Source organism: Trachemys scripta, chromosome 5, assembly GCF_013100865.1.
Source record: "Trachemys scripta elegans isolate TJP31775 chromosome 5, CAS_Tse_1.0, whole genome shotgun sequence".
Lineage (NCBI taxonomy): Eukaryota > Metazoa > Chordata > Testudines > Emydidae > Trachemys > Trachemys scripta.
The window spans coordinates 89,333,836-89,351,658 of record NC_048302.1 but is presented as its reverse complement, the minus strand read 5'-3'; the positions used below and the strand labels follow the sequence as shown (position 1 = coordinate 89,351,658).

General features: G+C 40.1%; 1 protein-coding gene across 9 annotated transcripts in view; it reads left to right on the top strand.

Annotated features, from left to right (window-relative positions):
• Positions 1-3,774: 3,774 nt before the first annotated feature.
• Positions 3,775-17,823, top strand: part of FIP1L1 (factor interacting with PAPOLA and CPSF1) — a 76,300-nt gene continuing 62,251 nt past the window's right edge. For 2 of the 9 annotated variants that reach the window (XM_034771914.1, XM_034771911.1), the window contains exons 1-5: positions 3,777-3,996; positions 5,621-5,660; positions 10,796-10,853; positions 12,175-12,278; positions 17,093-17,154. In XM_034771914.1, coding sequence (XP_034627805.1) covers positions 3,915-3,996; positions 5,621-5,660; positions 10,796-10,853; positions 12,175-12,278; positions 17,093-17,154 — 346 coding nt within the window. In that variant the 5' untranslated portion in view covers positions 3,777-3,914. Of the gene's footprint in view, positions 3,997-5,620; positions 5,661-10,795; positions 10,854-12,174; positions 12,279-17,092; positions 17,155-17,823 lie in introns of all 9 variants that reach the window. The other 7 variants (XM_034771915.1, XM_034771912.1, XM_034771908.1 and 4 more) reach the window with 6 other exon arrangements.

Sequence of the window (17,823 nt, the reverse complement as noted above, 5' to 3'; positions counted from 1 at the left end):
ATCTGTCCAGACAAAGATTTGTATCTCCAACCACAGGTCTCTCAGTCCTTTCTGGGAAATCTCTAGATGTTTCTTTAATTTTTTTTCCAAGGTCTTCAGCTCCTGTTTTAAATTATTTTGAGAAGTCTCCGGTTCGTGTTGTAAACCTGGTTTTAATTCTGTTTTGGGCATCTTCGTATTCTGCGAGCACCCCCATTATGGCTCAACAAGAATGCCAGCTCACAATTTCTCTCCTTGGAAATGCTATCCCACCATTAACAGTGTTGCTCCTTGGTTCAGGGAGTTAGCCAATATTTGATGTCTTGTCGTGTTTTTGTTAGGAGGAGAAATTAATGTTATGTGTCAGGTATTTCTTTGATGAAATCCTATTTACAAAGAACATACAGACTGTCCTGTTTCCCAGAACACAATAGGAACAAACTACAGGCAGTTTCTTTGCTCACAATTTCTAAGCCTGCCTTTCCTGTGCCTGAAGGGGATCTGACTCTGCTCCCTCTCAGGACTGTGTTCATGACTGCTTCTCAGCTTTTCTGATGGCTTTCACAGGGACACACCATTTGCAGCCACTCAATGCTCCAGTCCCTGTGTTTCCAATCAGTCCCCAAGGAAAATCCTCAGCCTGCATGGCTTAGTTGTTCATCAGCTTTGCATGTGCCCTAATGCCTTGGGGGATGGTTTCCATTGTCTCCAGCATTCTTATTCCATAAAGGAGCCTAATTACTACTTCTGTTTAGTCTGAATGGAAGGTGGCTAGCATGACCATAAGTTTGAAAGGGGCTGTGGTTGCCTATAGATCAATTACACTGTTTGATGGCAGCCATAACCACAATACCTTGCTCTGATATCTCAAAACAGATGATTATTCTTTCACACCATCCAACTTAATATTGCACAATAAATTATTGAAAGGCAAGTAGTTCAAAAATTATTCCACATGTTGCTTAATTACAAGAAATAAATATTTAGTATTTGTAAAGTGGTTGAAAATCAGTCCTACAGAAACCATCAGAAATAACTTTGTCCACAGGCAACTTTAAAAAAAAAAATCTCAAAAATATCTATCACTTTATTTGAAAAAAGCTACAAATTACCATATTTCACCTAATGACATTCAGTTCTCAGACCTGACGATAAACACTCCTGATCTTCTGTGGCGATGAATGGCAGGGGAATGTTCTTTTAATTCCAGCTCTGATGTGTCTCCCTCCTATTCCCACTCTGATCCATCTTTTTTTTCATTCTCAGCTCTGATTTGTATCTTTGTTTATTTCAGCTCTGATCTATTATTTTAACCTACTAGCTGTGGTGTAAAACTTTACAGTGCAGAACAATATGAAAGATAAAATTAGTCTGGAAAACTATTTGATGTGAACAATTAATGCCAAAAAGGATTGGTGATGGTTGATCACCAGGCCGCTGGGCCTGTACCCATGCAGAATTAATTCCTTGTCAAATTGAATTATCTTGAAGACTAGAAATCTAGAAGGTTTTTCTTTGACATATCACAACTGCTGAAAATGTTTGTTTTTGTTGCCTTCTGCTTTTCGTGTTGTTTTTATTTGTCAATGTTTTAACTTCCTTTGTTTTCACACTTATGCAGAGTCAAAGCAACAAAAGTTCTGTCAAGAAATCATGAGGGTTTTTTTTTTTTTAAATACACCACAGAGTGCAATTATTTCTCTTTATAAGCCAGTTTGAAAGAGAGACTCCTAGCCAGTGCACAACATCAGATTAATCAGTGTAAGTCCAGAGTGACTCCATTAATGAGGAAATTTATATTGGTAGTTATTTGTAGACTCTTTTAATTATTACTTGTGCAAATACTTAAGCATTCCAGAAATTAAAATAATCAGTATTGATTTGAAGACTCACTGTAAACTGGAAATCTGGTAAGTTCTAAAAAATGATGTAAAAGTAGTTTCATGTTCTGCACCTGGCCTTTGAGTCCTATCCATTTTTGTGGGTTTAGTATCAGATTTTTTTTAATTCAATTTCTTATTTTCTCATCTGTGTGAAAGTCCAAACAAACAAGTAAAACTGACTGACTCTACAGGGGAAATAGTGTAACTGGCATAGACTAAGGGCCCAATCCTGCAAGCACTCTTCTCAGGTGGACCATTGTATCTACACATGGAGTGCCTGGTATGACCAAGGTCAAAGTACTGTCAAATATACAAAGTAAACAAATGGGGAGGAGGGGGAAAACAGGAAATACTGTACTGACCCTTGATAAAAGATACAAGTTCCTTAAAGTGTATATAAACTTGTTATATAGGAAACGCAGGTCTGAAAACATTCCAAATCAAACCACCTTTCTCACTCCATTTATGATTGCATAGTAAATTAGAATTGACTTGTAGCAATGAAAATGACCTGACTTCACTGCATAGTTAAATAATTAACAAAAGTAATGTTCCATTCATACACATCACACTATTTTCAAACATTTAACATTTATTTCAAAAGGAAATTTCTTAATTCAAAATTACATCTATGCCCAGTACAAAGCTGTAAAATAAGGTTGTCCATGCAGATGATTCAAAGAATGAGCTCCCTGCCACAAAGTGGAGCTTTTAAGATTTGCATAGGCTTCTGTTTTGATTTTCAGAGGGTGGATGATGGTATGAGAGCTTCTCTTTCAGTGTTTGCAGTGGGATGAGAAAAACCCTCACACCTGGGCTGAAGTGGACCCAGGGAGGTGGGACAAATTTGTTTCCACACCTCCCTCTTCTTACATTTTATCATTAAACTTTTCCTTAGTTGGCGGGGGCTGAAACCACATTAAAGATGGCCACCATTTGCAGCATGTAAAAGGGAGGCTTTCTGTAACAAAGCTGGCAGCCATTGCCTATTGTTTTTGAAAAGGGACTGAAGCAAGGCTGCCTTTAAGGAAGATGGTCTCACTCCCCATTCTGAATGGACAGGAGGAGGGCATGGCAACGTAGGGAGCAGTAGCGATTCCTAAAGGGAATTGCAGGAGGAGGAAGGGGATGTGGTTGCTGGACCGATGAAGGGAAAGGGAGGGGAAAAATGAGAAAAGAGCAGGTGAAATACAGAGACTGCAGGAGCAAGGGGAAGACCAGGGAGGGGAGGAGGGCAGGATCCTGGCTGCAGTGTGGAGAAATGCAGGATAATGCTACGTCAGTGTGTAGCAAGGAACAGAATGGCAGCCCCCCCAACGATAAGGGAGGCTAAGCCCTTCTCCCTGTGCCAGTAGCCTGGGAAAGGCCTCCATTAATGTGGGCCTGTTCAGGGCTGGATTCATCAAGCTGCAATGAGCAGCATACTCCAGCTGGGGAAGGGTTCACTCCCCTAGAGACTCACCTCCCCCCCCCCCCCCCCCAAGATTCCCCCGTTTTTAGGGTTAATCTTGGGGGGGGGGGTGGGGTCTCACTGAGGATTTCTGTAACCCTTGTGGCTGGCAAGTGTGTATTTCCCCCTCCCCTGGCTGCAAAGAGAAGCCCCAGTTTCTGTGGCACCAGTTAGCAGGCAAAGGGTCCGATGCGATGGTTGTGGGCCTAAGGCAGGCCAGCCCCTTAGAGGGGGTTCTCTCCCCAAGGCCAGGCCCCCTTACTCCTTCCCGCACTATGCCCTGCCGGGGGAGGGCGCAGGCCGGCCCCGTTTCCCCGCCCCAACCCCCGTTGTCCTGCCCCCGGCGCCCTAGTGCTTCGGGGGTGGCGGGGCCCGGCCCTTTCCTGTGTGTGTGTGTCAGTCACTCGGCGGGGGGAGGGGAAGCGCTGAGCGAGCGAGCGGCTCCTCGGCGGGGGAGGGGCGGGCTCTGCACACACCGGCCTCCGCCGCTCGGAGCTCCTCGGCTGCCGCTGGACGCGTCTGCGGGGCTGCGCGGGGAGCCGGCGCGGCGGGTGCCTGTGTCCGCGCTCGGCAGGGGCCGGCGCGTCCCGGGGGAGGCGGCCATGTCGACCGGCGAGGTGGAGCGGCTGGCGGCGGACCTGAGCGGGACCGGCGGGGATGAGGAGGAGGAGTGGCTCTATGGCGGTACGGACCTTCCTAGGCCCCGGCCTGGCCTGGCAGCCTCGGGCTCCCTCCCTGGCGCCGCGGGACGGGGAGAGGCCGGAAGGGAAGCGCTAGGCCCCAGCGTGCGCAGCATCCACACTCCCCATCGCCTAGGCCGGCTCCCTGGGCCAGGCCGGGCCTGCTGCCTCCGACCCCGCGTGCCCATCTCCCGTAGGAGCCGCTCCTGGGGCCTGCTGGTGCGGGAACCACCTGCTAATGTGGCCGGGCTGGGCATGGCGCACCCCGGGTTTCCTAATAAGCAGTGTGATGACTACAGTGATCCCCCGCCCTGCGGCACTGGGCCCTCCGCCCCATTTCTGCCTGGCCGCCTGAGGGTCTTCAGCGGCCCCCCACCCCACCCCACGGGCCTGAGGCAGCTGCTTGTTGTGTGCTCCACAAATGCGTCCCCCCTTTAAAAAAGTCCATGATTCTCTCTGGTCTTGTAACTTCGCCATCACTATCATATTTAGGCACTTCCTATATCTACACTCCTTTGAAATACCAAAGATTGAAAATGTGTATTTCCAAGTGTATTTTCCTATCCTGTATAGTGACTTTACCATTTGGCTCTAGAAGAGCTAAGAGGGAAAGGCTGTTTGGACACTGGATTCATATAATGCTTCAGTCTAGCTATAACCTGTACCAAATCCACTCGTTTTCGAAAGGAGGGTTAGAATATAGTGACTGATCAGAATGTATGTGTGCTAAGAGGGGTTTCATTGTCTGAGAGGTAGTAGTTGCTCAGGTACTTTTGAGGAAATTCTGAGGTGTAATTGGTATGGGAGTACTGAATACATATTCAGGGGCTATTCCTGCAGCCTTCATTCACCTGAATAGTTCCACCAAAGCCTTATTTTCTGTCATTCCTTTCATATACATTGTCTTAAAATTCTTTGAATTCTCAACACCAGTAAACTATTTTAGGCACTCCTTATTGTAGATTAAAATTTCACATACATAACTCACATTTCATTATAACGATAACAGTAAATAAGTGACCTAAAAATGAAAATAAGTTTGAAATACTGTAATCTCTCTCTCTTTTTTGGTTTGAAACTTGTAAAGCTTGACTTCCTTGACTTCCTACACTGCCACTGGGAGTGAGCGTCCCAGCCTGGGTAGACCGACTCTCACTAGTGGGGCTTCAGCTAGCATGTTAAAAATAGCAGTGTGGACATTGTGGCATGGACTCGGAGCTCAGGCTGTCGAACCTAAGGGGGTTATGTTGGTTTGGGAGCCTGAGCTCCAGCCCTAGCCACAACATCAACACTACTGTTTTTAGCATGCTACCTTGAGCCTTGCAAGCGTGAGTCTTGACTGGGAGGCTTGCTTCCAGCTGCAGTGTAGACATACCCATTTACCCTAACCACGTTAATGCTGCCTGCAAACTAAAATCCTAATATCGCAAAGGGTCTGTTTGTGGAGCTCTGTTGGGTTAAATGGGGTGCTGTGTTGGCTCACATGTCTGACCACACAGATCCAACTCAGGATTGTAGGGTCCACTGTTTTATTTAGTGGTACAGAATTAGAGCTTGCAAGATAATCTGCTATTTTTGACTCCATGGTTTCTAATACATAATTCTTAAATGTTTTTTTCTTTTGACAGATGAAAATGAACCAGAGAGACCAGAGGAACAAAAAGCTAGGTGGGTGTCTTGACAGTTGTGAATTTGCTAATGTAGTTGTGCAAAAAGTGTAATCAGAACAAATCATTTCACACCTGTTTCTTGCAAAGTGATAGCCACAGGTAAGTCATTGGAAGTTGGGCATCTAAATTGGTGCCTTTGAATATCTCCTTCATATCATATATGTGATCTGCGAGTCCGACTAACTCTTTAAATGATTTAACCTAGAATTTGGGCTGTTCAGTCTTAAATATGAAAGTCCACTTTTAGTTGTTGTTGAAGTTCAGGGTTATCAATATCATTGTAGAAAGGACTAACAGATTTCTTTAACATAGCTTTTGTTACATTGGGAGCCTACTGCTGTAGAATGAGGGACACCCTTCCCCCCCACACACTTAAATGGATTATTTTAGGAGGTATAGGGATATATGATGTAATTTAGTACTTGCTATGAATGTGTAACATATAACATTTCAGCATAGAAGCTACAGTGAAATAAGAATATTTTGCTCTGTTTTCCAGGGGGTTACTGCTCTCTCTTGAGGGCAGGTGCACAATAGATATTGGGCAAATAAAGGCATTTGGAACAATAAATATGACATTAAAAATATCAACATGGAACCATTCACTTTTGCTAATTCTTGTTTTTTATTTGTTTGACTTGATTAGTGTGTTCCTAAAGTCAGATTCTGGGGCTGAAATATATACTGAATGTTCTTAAGGATTGTCTTGTTGGGGAATGTACATGTTAGATTTCAGTTAAACCCTTTTAAATTGTGCCTGAGAAGTGGCATTGTCAAGAATGACTGAGATTCCTGAGCAGTAAATGTTTTCTAGGTATCCCTTGACCAGGCTACTTAGTGCCTTGATGGTAAGGACTGAAATCTTCTACTTTATATGATTTTCTGTAGCGAGCAGAGGGCAGGTGTGAGATGCTCATAGTATCTTGTGTTAGTGAGGAGATGTGCTGCTGCATTCTAATTTCCTCAGCTGCTGTCAGGCCCACGTAGATTGTATTGTTGCAGTTCAGGCAGGAAATGACAAAGGCATGAATTACCAAAGCCAGGTCATTATTCACAAGGATAGGACATGACTTCTGGCCAGAGAGAGATGGTAGAACATATTACTTGCAAGGTGCTGCTATGTGAGAGTTTAGCTTCAGCAAGGAATCCAGGAAAGCTTCCTAAATTGCACGGTGCCTACAAACTCTTCTTGGCATTTTATTCTACCTACCAGTATAACCTAAGTCTTACAGTGGTTTAACGTCAACCAGCTTTTCTTCATCCAAGAGCATATCTCAGCCAAGCATTGGGTTAACTCGGTGACAGAGATCATCCAGAGATCCCTACACCTGCAGTTGTGCCCAGTGTCCTCTGCAACTGCAGGGTTTGGAGACAGATCCTGCCAAGATATAACTCAGGAAGGTTACATCTTCATTTCTAGGCTGCAACTACACTGAAGACTTTGGCCCAGGTATTTAGCTGTTGCAGTGATCCCAACCATCTGGTTTTAGACTCCTAAGTGCCTAAATCCCTTCTGGGGAAAAGAGATTTAGGCTCCTAAATCAGTTAGGTGTTGTGACACTGAGCTCAGCAATGCCCAAATACCTTTACAAATCTGGGCCTTTTAGCAGTTTTCCCATCATTAGTCTAGCGCAATGCAGTTCTGCTGATGGAAGCACTAAAGTACATTCGAGGTCTGGCATTTTTACAGTGTAATGTAGACATGCTGTTTTAGTGTGGTTTTTTATTATAATCTATAGCTAGGCGTGCCAATTATTTTCCTTTTATAATTTCAGCAGATAATATTGTTTAAATTGATAAAAATGGAAAAATGCAAAAAAAAAAAAAAAAAAAAGGTGCACAGTTGCAGGAAATTATGGGGGTCAGACAATTATTGAATGAAAGTAGATGTTAAATGTTAAAGCTTTATAAACCATTAAAACACAACTTTTCAGCATCACATGTCAAAATATATAAATAAATATCCTTAAATCCACAAATTATACCTGTTTTTACTATTCATTCATAGTGAATTTCTAACAAGTTCTAAATCACTGGATGTTGACTCTGTACTCTGCCTATCTGTACATTTTGGTTATCATCTATGGAAGGGTGTGGGTGTACATTCACATGTACCAATTAAAAAATCTAATCCTTCCAAGTCTGCTTATACACCTCTACCTCGATATAACGCTGTCCTCAGAAGCCAAAAAATCTTACCACGTTATAGGTGAAACCGTGTTATATGGAACTTGCTTTGATCCACAGGATTGCGCAACCCCGCCCCCCCCCCCCCCCGGAGCACTGCTTTACCACGTTATATCTGAATTCGTGTTATATCGGGTAGCATTATATTGAGGTAGCGGTGTAGTCACCCATAGTAACTAGCTCAGAGCAGAGTTAGATGACAGTGTTAAAAAGGCCTACACCAATATATTCTACCTTTTCCACCTTTGCTAACACTGATGCCGAGGCTGCACTGGTGTTTAACCAATGGTGGAATAATTGCTAACAATTTTCAGCGTCATCAAGGCCACAATGTGCAGTAGCTGTAGCAAGTACTTTCTTCCCTGCTGGAAACAACTATTGCAAGACTGGCCTTTTTTTTTTTTTTTTTTCCTGAATTCTCTGGAGCACCTGCATCAAGACTGGATTTTTTTTACCCCTTCCCCCAGAGGGCAATGGTGGGGTAGAGATGATCCCTTTGAAATTCAATGCTTTATATCAGTCTATTTATATAATGACTTCTGTATTCAACAGTGGATTCAGTTCTAATGGAGCAAAGCTTTATTATAAGAAGAATGAAAGTCCACTAAAATGCACTCAAGCAATTTTGGACTTGCATACTCCCTTCATATGGAAGTAGAATCATTATATATGATCAATTATGATCATGTTCCACTGTATCTACTTCTTGTAAATATTTGAATCCAGTTTTGCTGTCCACGGGGTCATATTTGTGGACAGGAGTCAATGAAAATTGCAACAAATTTCTTATAATGAAATAATTCCTTTTGTTTCAATCTATTTTCTAATACTACTTTCATATTAATGAGTCTTCTGATATTGATGGTGGAAATTAAACTATCTTGTTGTCTTCTGATTTTCTAGTATCTTCTGTAGATAATCTCCAGATTCTTCTTCCCCATAGTGTTTCATTGTTATGCCCATGAGCTTTGCTTCTTTTCTAGGTTTTCAGACCCTTGGGGCTAGATTCACAAAGGGCTTAGGTACCAAAGTCCAACGTTTACGTGCCACTGGCATTCACTAAACTGCTGCTTAGCTGCTGCATAATCACCTTTGAAGGGTAGTATTTAGGCCTCACCCTCTCATCATTTCGTACTGGTTAGCTTAGGCAGCTCTCCACCAAGCATGCTGACTTCTGTGAATCCCTTTTTTGTAGCACCTAACTCTCCCTATGCATTGTATGGGGAGCTAACTCGGGCTTGTGAATTCCACTAGCTTAAGTCCCCCTTGTGAATCTAGCCTTCAGTGTAGTTATTTGATTTCCTAATCTTGCTGCCACTAGCTCCATTTCTACAACTTTTGTCAAAATTGGTATTGTGCTAGTTTGCTTAGTTAGGTGTGCTATAAAAGTGCTTTGTCACATTTGAGTACAACTGGTGATGAAAAGAAATACTGAAAGAACACGGAGCCATGAGAAAGTTAATAATGTACCTGCATTCTCCGAGATTCACTGTACTTGAGCATGTCTAATGAAAAATATTTTCATGTTTATTGAACCAGCCTCTGTGGCAAATAAACTTTTTAAATTGTATTTGCCATAGTAATAAAATGTGCTGGACTAGTTCTTTGATGTATTGGTTAATTTTTAAGGCTTTGTAGTGATCTTATAATTAAAGTCACACTGGAAAATCTGTTTTCTTTTTAGAATATTGGCTATGTGGCAGTTAAAATGATCAGCTGTTAAATGAGTTGGTTCTTGCCGTTTTTAAGTCAATAGTACCACACCTGACCACAAAACAAATGGTCCTGATTGACAATAATTGGCATCACTATTGGCAGTGTATTGAATGGATACTAAGCTACCTCTTAACCCCTAAATTGGCCTATTTCAGGTTGGGACAGAGTGGGGAAGGTTATACTACTACTGATATTTTAGTCTCCATTCTTGTAATTCCAGCATAATTCAAAAACATGAAATTCAATGATTGTTTTTGAACTTGACAATAGCCAGTGTGTCATCCTAGTAAACAGTGATGTGAAACACCTAGGTTTGAATCCTAGAACCAGCCCTGGTAACGAGCCAGTGCAACTTGAAGCATTGGGAGTGTTGCCAATTGAAGTTAGTACTGACTTTGTTTTTTTGTCTGATTGCCCATCCAGAAAGAAGCTGGGACTACAGATCCCATCTAGGGGCTTGAGGAAATAATTTTAAGTACCAATATTCTCCTTTTCAGTTAAGGAGCATTGGTCATTGTAGCTCTTGTATGTTGTTTTGTTTGTTAAGCAACGTAAACAAGGATATCAACACAGTGTTAGAAATTAAGTTTAATAGTCAGTTTTTGCTGTCTCAGAAGCAACAAAACACTGGCTATTGAGTTAACTTGTTTTTATAAATTTCAGAGTGCCACAATGACTTAAAAAACAAACAGTATTTTCAAAACTGGTGGACATTACAAATCAGGTTACAACAAATTTAAAGGCTAATCAAATGTTGTATCTAAAATATCTTATACTATTGTGCCAGATAAAAAGAGAGAGAGAAACCTTGATAGAGATTTTTTTTGAAGCATTCTTAGATGTTTAGGCACATGTCTTTCATCATTTTAATGGAAGATATGTCTAAACAACCTAGTCATTGTAAAATATGAGTCCTCATTTTTGCATGCTAAGGACCAAATCCTGCTCCCAATATACTCAATGAAAAAGCTCCTTTATGACTTCAATAGGTGCAGGATCCAAACATGGTGAAAAATTGAAAATACAGTACTCTGAAAATATCTAGTTCGCATAGTTTGTGTCACCTGATAACTTAATGTCAACTTAACACTATCTCTTAGAATATTTTTGCTTAGCAGTCATGTAAAAGACTGCTGGGACATTGGCTATACTTCAAAATACTGTATTGGTGCTTTTTCACTGTAACATGTAGGTTACACATAGTAACTAGCTTGCATTTCTGTTTTTAAGTGCTCCACCACCTTCTGCAAATGAAGAGGAAGCTGCTGAAAATGGTGTAGTGAAAACGGTAATTTTAAATTTATATTAGACATATTCGTTGCTATGCTTTGCTTTCAGATGGGGCAATGATAATTTCAGTGACTAAAGAACTTCGCTAAAGTAACTGACTTTACACGTTAGTTTGTAAGTTCTGTCACTTTATTTGACTAATTTTCAGTTCATTTTTTGTGTGCAGTACTTGCCAGAAATTTATTAACACCCAAAACGGTACTTATTGTGTGACCATGTGCATGTCTCTCACTAAGAATTACCTTTAAAATGGGTCTAACAATGACAGGTCTAACAGGGATGTTGAAGCTTATCTAATGTTTGGAAAGTGTTTTGTGGTTGTCCGATTAAAAGTGCTGTGTAAATGCTAATTACTATTAGTTTTTTTGGTGGGATAATTCTGATTTTGTAAATGAACAATAGTTTTAATATTTTGGATACATGGAGACAACTAATTAGTACAATGTTTTAAATGTGTATGCATGTTAATATTAATTTCTAGTACTGGCTGCTCCTTCCCCCTTTTGCATCTCCAGGCAGTTAACTTATATGCTACACGGAAGAACTGTATATTAAGACATTTTAATAAAATTAGGGTTATCAAGGGAAAAGGGGGAATAGGAAGGATATACATATAGGGTCAACAGCAGTCTAAAAAAGCATGCCTTAATGTTATAAATTCTTGAGTAACAGAAAAAAAAATCAAATAACTTATTCAAGGACTATTATTGGTATACATTGACTAAGTTATTTGATGAGTAATATTCACCCAGCTACAGAGAAAAGAAATTGTTTATGTAAATTATTTACTGAAAATTTGTGATGTTTGTGGTGGTTGCTGAATTTCATGTACGTGAACATTGTTTTTACCAGCATTTGTGTATATTAGTATTTGATTTGCTGTGAATGTGTATTTAAAGATGCAGAGAACTTGGTCTCTTGTATTTTTATGTTCTTTCTGTGTTGAGCAGATGATAGTAGAGCTGAACTGTTACGGACTAGGTAGATAAACTGCGGTCTTGAGTAGCCAAAGCCAGTTTTTCTTTACTTTGCAAAATGTTACATTTCACAAATAGTATATTGACATTCAAGATACTTAAGTCTTATCACCCCTTTGCATCCAGATATCATCAATGTTAACATAGACCAAATGGATAAGTTCAGTTTTCCTGGCAGGACCCTGTTGTGCTAAGCAGTAAATGCCAGCTGTAAGCCAAAAAGTATAAATTAATGTGTTAATGTTAATTTGTTTTTCTATCAACGTTCTCTGGAATGGATGCTTAAGTCTATGATATTTTAGGTAAATATCTGATTGTATCTTTTGTCTGTTTTTGTTGAAGAAGGTGACAGAGGCTGAGGATGACAGTGACAGTGACAGCGATGATGATGAGGATGATGTTCATGTCACCATAGGAGATATTAAAACAGGAGCTCCACAGTATGGGTCAGTTATTTTCAGTACCTGAATATTAAGTGTTTGACTCAGACCTTTCAGCAAGTATAATGCTTGAAATAGATGACAACTAATTTGTTCTGTGTGCTTCTATTTAGCCTTTTCATCTGGTTAACCAATTAAAATTTAATTATCAAATTGATCTGAAAACAGAAAACTGTAAAATAAAATTTCTGCAAGGAAGAACCAGCAGATGGGTTACATTTTCACTTTCAGTTTCTGAAAAACCCAGGGTGGATTTGATTTAAATCAAATTGATTTAAATCACTAGTCAGGAGGACTCAATTTAATCATGGATTTCTACATAAAAGTGCATTCTTGTTGGTTGTTATAACCTTAATACATATTCTTCACAATTCAGCGATCTATGTAAGTTTCATTTTTAGAAGGTACACACTATATATTTTTTAAGTGATTTATTTTGAAAACTTTTTAGATTAGTTTTACAGCTATATCAGAAAATGAATGATTAACTATAGAATCTTGGTGATCTTGAAGGTGGATAGTCTTCAGAATCCTGTATGTTGAGGTTGGATTCTCCGAAACAAAACAAGTCAATGCAGTTATTTAATTATTATTACCATACTGCTCATTTAATATTACTCATTGCATTCACTGACACTCAGTATTACTTTAAAAGTGAAATTGTAAAAGGAAGATCTGCCTATATCAGCTATTTATTTTTTATCACAATTGCGTCTAAAATGATAGTACCATAGAGTAACAACTATATTTTTTGCTCAAACATGAGAATTCAAGAATAATCCAGAAGGAAGACAGGCAGTACTTAAGAAAGAAGTATGAAATAAAAAAGTTTACCAATCTGAAGATCCTGCATATTCAGACATGTTCCTTTCATCATCTTCAACGCAGCTTCCTCCTGAGAAGGAACACTTCTCATGGTGGTTGTTTCATTTGGGCAGCCAGGCCTTGCATTTCTTTGTTGCACTGTTTGCATTTTGCATGCACGCCTGTCTTACCCACAGGTAGAGGAACTTCATTAAAATATTCCCAAACTGGGTCTCTTTTATGGCCTGCTGCCATTATAGGTTTTCCCTAGTTAGAGAATGGTATGGTAGATCTCAAATCAATGAAGGCTACGCTCAGAAAGACCTCAAGACTTCTGAAATATGCTGCTCACCCTCCCTTCTTACATTTATCTCCAGACTTCTTCTCCTTGTCCAGATCTATTCCACCCCCAACAATCTTCTATTCATTGAACTTTTTGAAACTTTGCACTTTTAGAGAGAGGTAAGGGATTGACTCTGTGTACACAAATTTGCAGAGGGACAATAGGGTTGAGGTCGGTTATTTCTCACCTCTATGTATTTTTTTATTTATTTAAAATCATTTTTGCTATTAACAAGCATGTTATCTCTGGAGACACAAATCCACAGTTTGAGAACTGCAAAACTAAGCATCTCTGATGGTATCTTCTAGAGCAGGGGTGGGCAAACTACAGCCCGGGGGGCTGCATCCGGCTCTTCAGGCATTTTTAATCTGGCCCTCGAGCTCCAGCTGGGGAGCAGGATCTGGGATTTGCCTTGCTCCACGCCTGCCAGGGCTCCATGTGGCTCCTGGAAGCAGTGGCATGTCCCCCCTCCACGTTATGCATGGGGCAGCCAGGGGGCTCCACACACTGCCCCCGCAGCTCCCATTGGCCAGCAACTGTGGCCAATGGGAGCTGCAGGGGCAGCGCCTGCAGATGGAGCAGTGCGCAGAGCCGCCTGGCTGTGCCTCCGCATAGGAGCTGGAGGGAGGACATGCCACTGCTTCCGGGAGCTGCTTGAGATAAGTGCCGCCTGGAGCTTGCACCCCTGACTTCCTGCGCCCCAATTCCCTGCCCGAGCTCTGATCCCCCTCCCACCCTCCGAACCCCTCGGTCCCAGTCTGGAGCACCCTCTTGCACCTCACTCCCTTCCGCGCCCCAACCCCCAATTTCGTGACCATTTATGGCCCACCATACAATTTCTATACCCAGATGTGGTCCTTGGCCCAAAAGGTTTGCCCACCCCTGTTCTAGACTGAGCACTGAGTCCCACTGGGTAGATAGAAAGATTAACCTAAATAATCTATACAGAAGCCCCTGGAATCCCATAAGATTGGGGTTGAACTATTGGAACTCATTTATAAAACTTTTCTTAAACATTACATTAATATATTATCTCATACTATAGAATTAGAATTTATCATTATGGAATAGGGATTAGATATCTTTGAGCCATAATGTATCTTAATTAAAACGATCTTTAGATAGTTTTTCTCCTCAAAAAGTATTTTATAAAAAAAATCAGATTTAAATTTAAAAAATCTGATTTTATTTATTTATTTTATTTAAAAAATCATTGATTTTTTTTTATCCAACCTGGAAAAACAGTTGCATTGCAAAAACATATGGTGGCTGAGACTTACAGTTTTAATTAAGTGGCAGTATAACCAAATTAGAATTTTAGGTTAATATTTATGATATATTGACTTTTCCTTTGCAAACTGGAAAGTATTATGCACAAAGAACATTAAATATGTTTTTTCTCAGTCCAGTTTCTAGTGGATGAGGTGCATATTAAAACACCATCATAGCTGGCATTTTTGTGATGTTCATATAGGATTTAGTGAACTTCAGGATTGAACTGGCAGTCCTTAGAGATGGCCCCTCAAAGTTAGGGCTCAGGCACATGGTTGGGCTGTGTAGAAAAACTTGCATTATCACTGTCCTTTATTTTTTCCCCTGTGAATAGAGGACTTCATTTTCATTTTCTACTACCCTAACAACTTTAAAGTGAACTAAGTTCACTTAAAATTATGGAATACAATTTTCCAAGTGAATTATGTATTTACAAGGATTCTGAAGGAAAAGCACCGTTAAAGAATGGAAAGTCTGCTTTAGGGTTGCTGTTCATGTGTAGAATAAAATTCTGTTAATCTAATGCCTATGATAATACTGAGCAAAATTCTACTTGCCTTTCTCACATGTGTAGCCCAGTTGACTATTTACATGAATAGAGCTAGTAGTGTTTAATGCTGAATGTGCTGCAGTAGTACATTTTCTAGACATAATTTACTGGGTTATGTACACTATCTTAACAGTCTTATGTACACAGTCTTAACTTTAAAATTATGTTGTATATTCTTCAGTTTTGCAGAGTGTTCAATATTCCAGAGCTTTAAGTATTTCATATCTTAAAATAACAAAATTTGCAAAACTGGGCAATATTAAAAAATGCAACTCTGTCATCAATATTTGTGATTGATTGTCATTTCAACAGCATACTGCATGCTCTGGAGCTGGTCACCCTTGGATAAGGAGAACCTGGAAGGGAAAAAAAAAGATAGGGAGGAAGGTTAGGATTACATTTTTAATGGGCAGAGTGCCCCTCTTACCCTGAGTACATAGGTTTATTAGCATATTATACTAAAGCTTATTAAACTGAGTACAAGGAATTTTAAATAAAATGACCATTTTTTCTAAAAAGCCCTTCCAGAACAAGGTTATACAATGAATTTGTCACCCACTCCTGCTTTTATGCACGGGAAAAAGATTTTAAAATTAATTCAGTTTTAGTTTAAATAAACTTTAGTACAGTAAGTTATTTAACAAGCTTAAATTGTCTCCATGTATAATATTTAGTTTTGGCCATTGGTAAGAGAACTATAAAATTTTCTCAGCAAAGTCATATACTGATCTAGCATGTCATACCAGAAGAAAAGTGCTATTTGTCAGTCTTGCATTATTGCAATGGAAATTTCTTTTATTTAGGAAGAGAACTGGAATGAGAAAGATGTTGCAGGGTAGTTAAACAGGAAATTGTACTCTTCCTTTTACTTACCAAGATTATCTGGAAGATTCTCTTCACCTTGAAGTCTTTAAAACCATGATTTGAGGACTTCAATGGCTCAGACACAGGTTTAATACAGGAGTGGGTGGGTGAGATTCTTTAGCCTGTGTTATGCAGGAGGTCAGACGAGATGATCATAATGGTCCCTTCTGACCTTAAAGTCTATGATTCTAATAAAAGTGCCCTCACTATGTTTAGGGGCAAATACTACCTGTGGGGATGAGCCACTTGCACACATCCTGGGGTAGAATTTGTTCCTTGGTGTTCAGTACTGGGCCTTTACAAGTGACAGCACTCTATTACTAGAGCAGTGTAGTGTCTTGTTTATAGTTAATGCATGTTTATATATGCACTGGAAGCTCAAAATCTGTTGATATCTGTGAAGAAAGTTCTATTGGCCTAATTTTTGTTCTCTGTTAGTGTAAAAGTATGAGATATTTGTTTAATTTACTGAGGAGTATTTGAGATGGTACAAAATAGCATTTTCAGCAAAAGACACAGAGTATGTACTTATTGAAACTACAGTAACCTTTCAGTCAGTTTTGATAAATGCTTGCTCTTCCTGCTTCAGTACAGATTAAATGATAATATTGAAACAACAGAGAATCTTTATCTAAAGTATTCTCCAGTCCTAGTCCCCTGGCATCCTCTGTATCCCTAAGTGAGCCCTTTTCTTTTTCTTTTTTTGGTCCTGTCCATTCTTGAGGCTATGTCATGGTCACTATGCTTTCAGCACCCAAACTGTGATTGAGATTTCAGTGCCATTTATTAATTGGAGAAATTGCTATTGAGTGTTGGAGCGATGCATTCTCTTGCTCCTAGACTGATCTCTCTACTTCTGTGTTGTTAGTTTGGAGAGCTAGAGATTCAGACTGACAATCAAGTCTAGGTCCTCTTCTTGTTTCTGGATATAGCTAACCATTTTTATCAGTTTTCTCTACCTAATTCAGTTTTGTTAATTTGTTGAAGCTATGGGACAGCTCCTGTGAATCTCAACATCAAGACAGGAGGTCGAGTTTATGGATCATCTGGTAAAAAAATATTTACACATTTATATTAATAGAAAATGTAACAAATGTATTAATCTGTAGTAGTAGCACATACTGTTTTTATAACAATTTTTGCATAAAGTTTCAGCACAGTGTTAGTGAATTAGACAAATATAAAATCTTTAACATTTTAGCCCATTAGCTTTTAGTGCAGAGGCCCCCAAACTGCGGGGTGTACCCCCCTAAGGGAACACGGAGGGGTGTGGCCCGGGCCAGCTCCCATTGGGAGCGGGGAGGGAGCACCACCCAGACCCTCTCCGTTCCTAGCTCTGCTCCAGCCCTGGCCCCACCCTTAGCCTTGGCCCCTGCGGGGGTGGGGGGGAAGTGGAGTGGATGGGGGTAAGAGGGGGCACAACCCTGAAAAGTTTTGGGACCAATGCTGTATTTAGATCTACTGATGTGTTCAGAATTAGGGCCGTAAAAATTGTATAGTTGCATTATGTATAATTTAATCCTAACATTTAAGGTAATACAAATAATTTAAAATAATATAGTATATTATCAATTGTACAGCAGAAGTCCCTGGAGAAACTTTGCCTTTGTATTTACCATTTGTACCATAAGGCACTTAAAGGGTAACACTTGGTTAGCCTCTGTTGCTGATTTCTACTATTGCACTCTCTCAGCTCTCTCGTAAAAATTCTGTTTGCA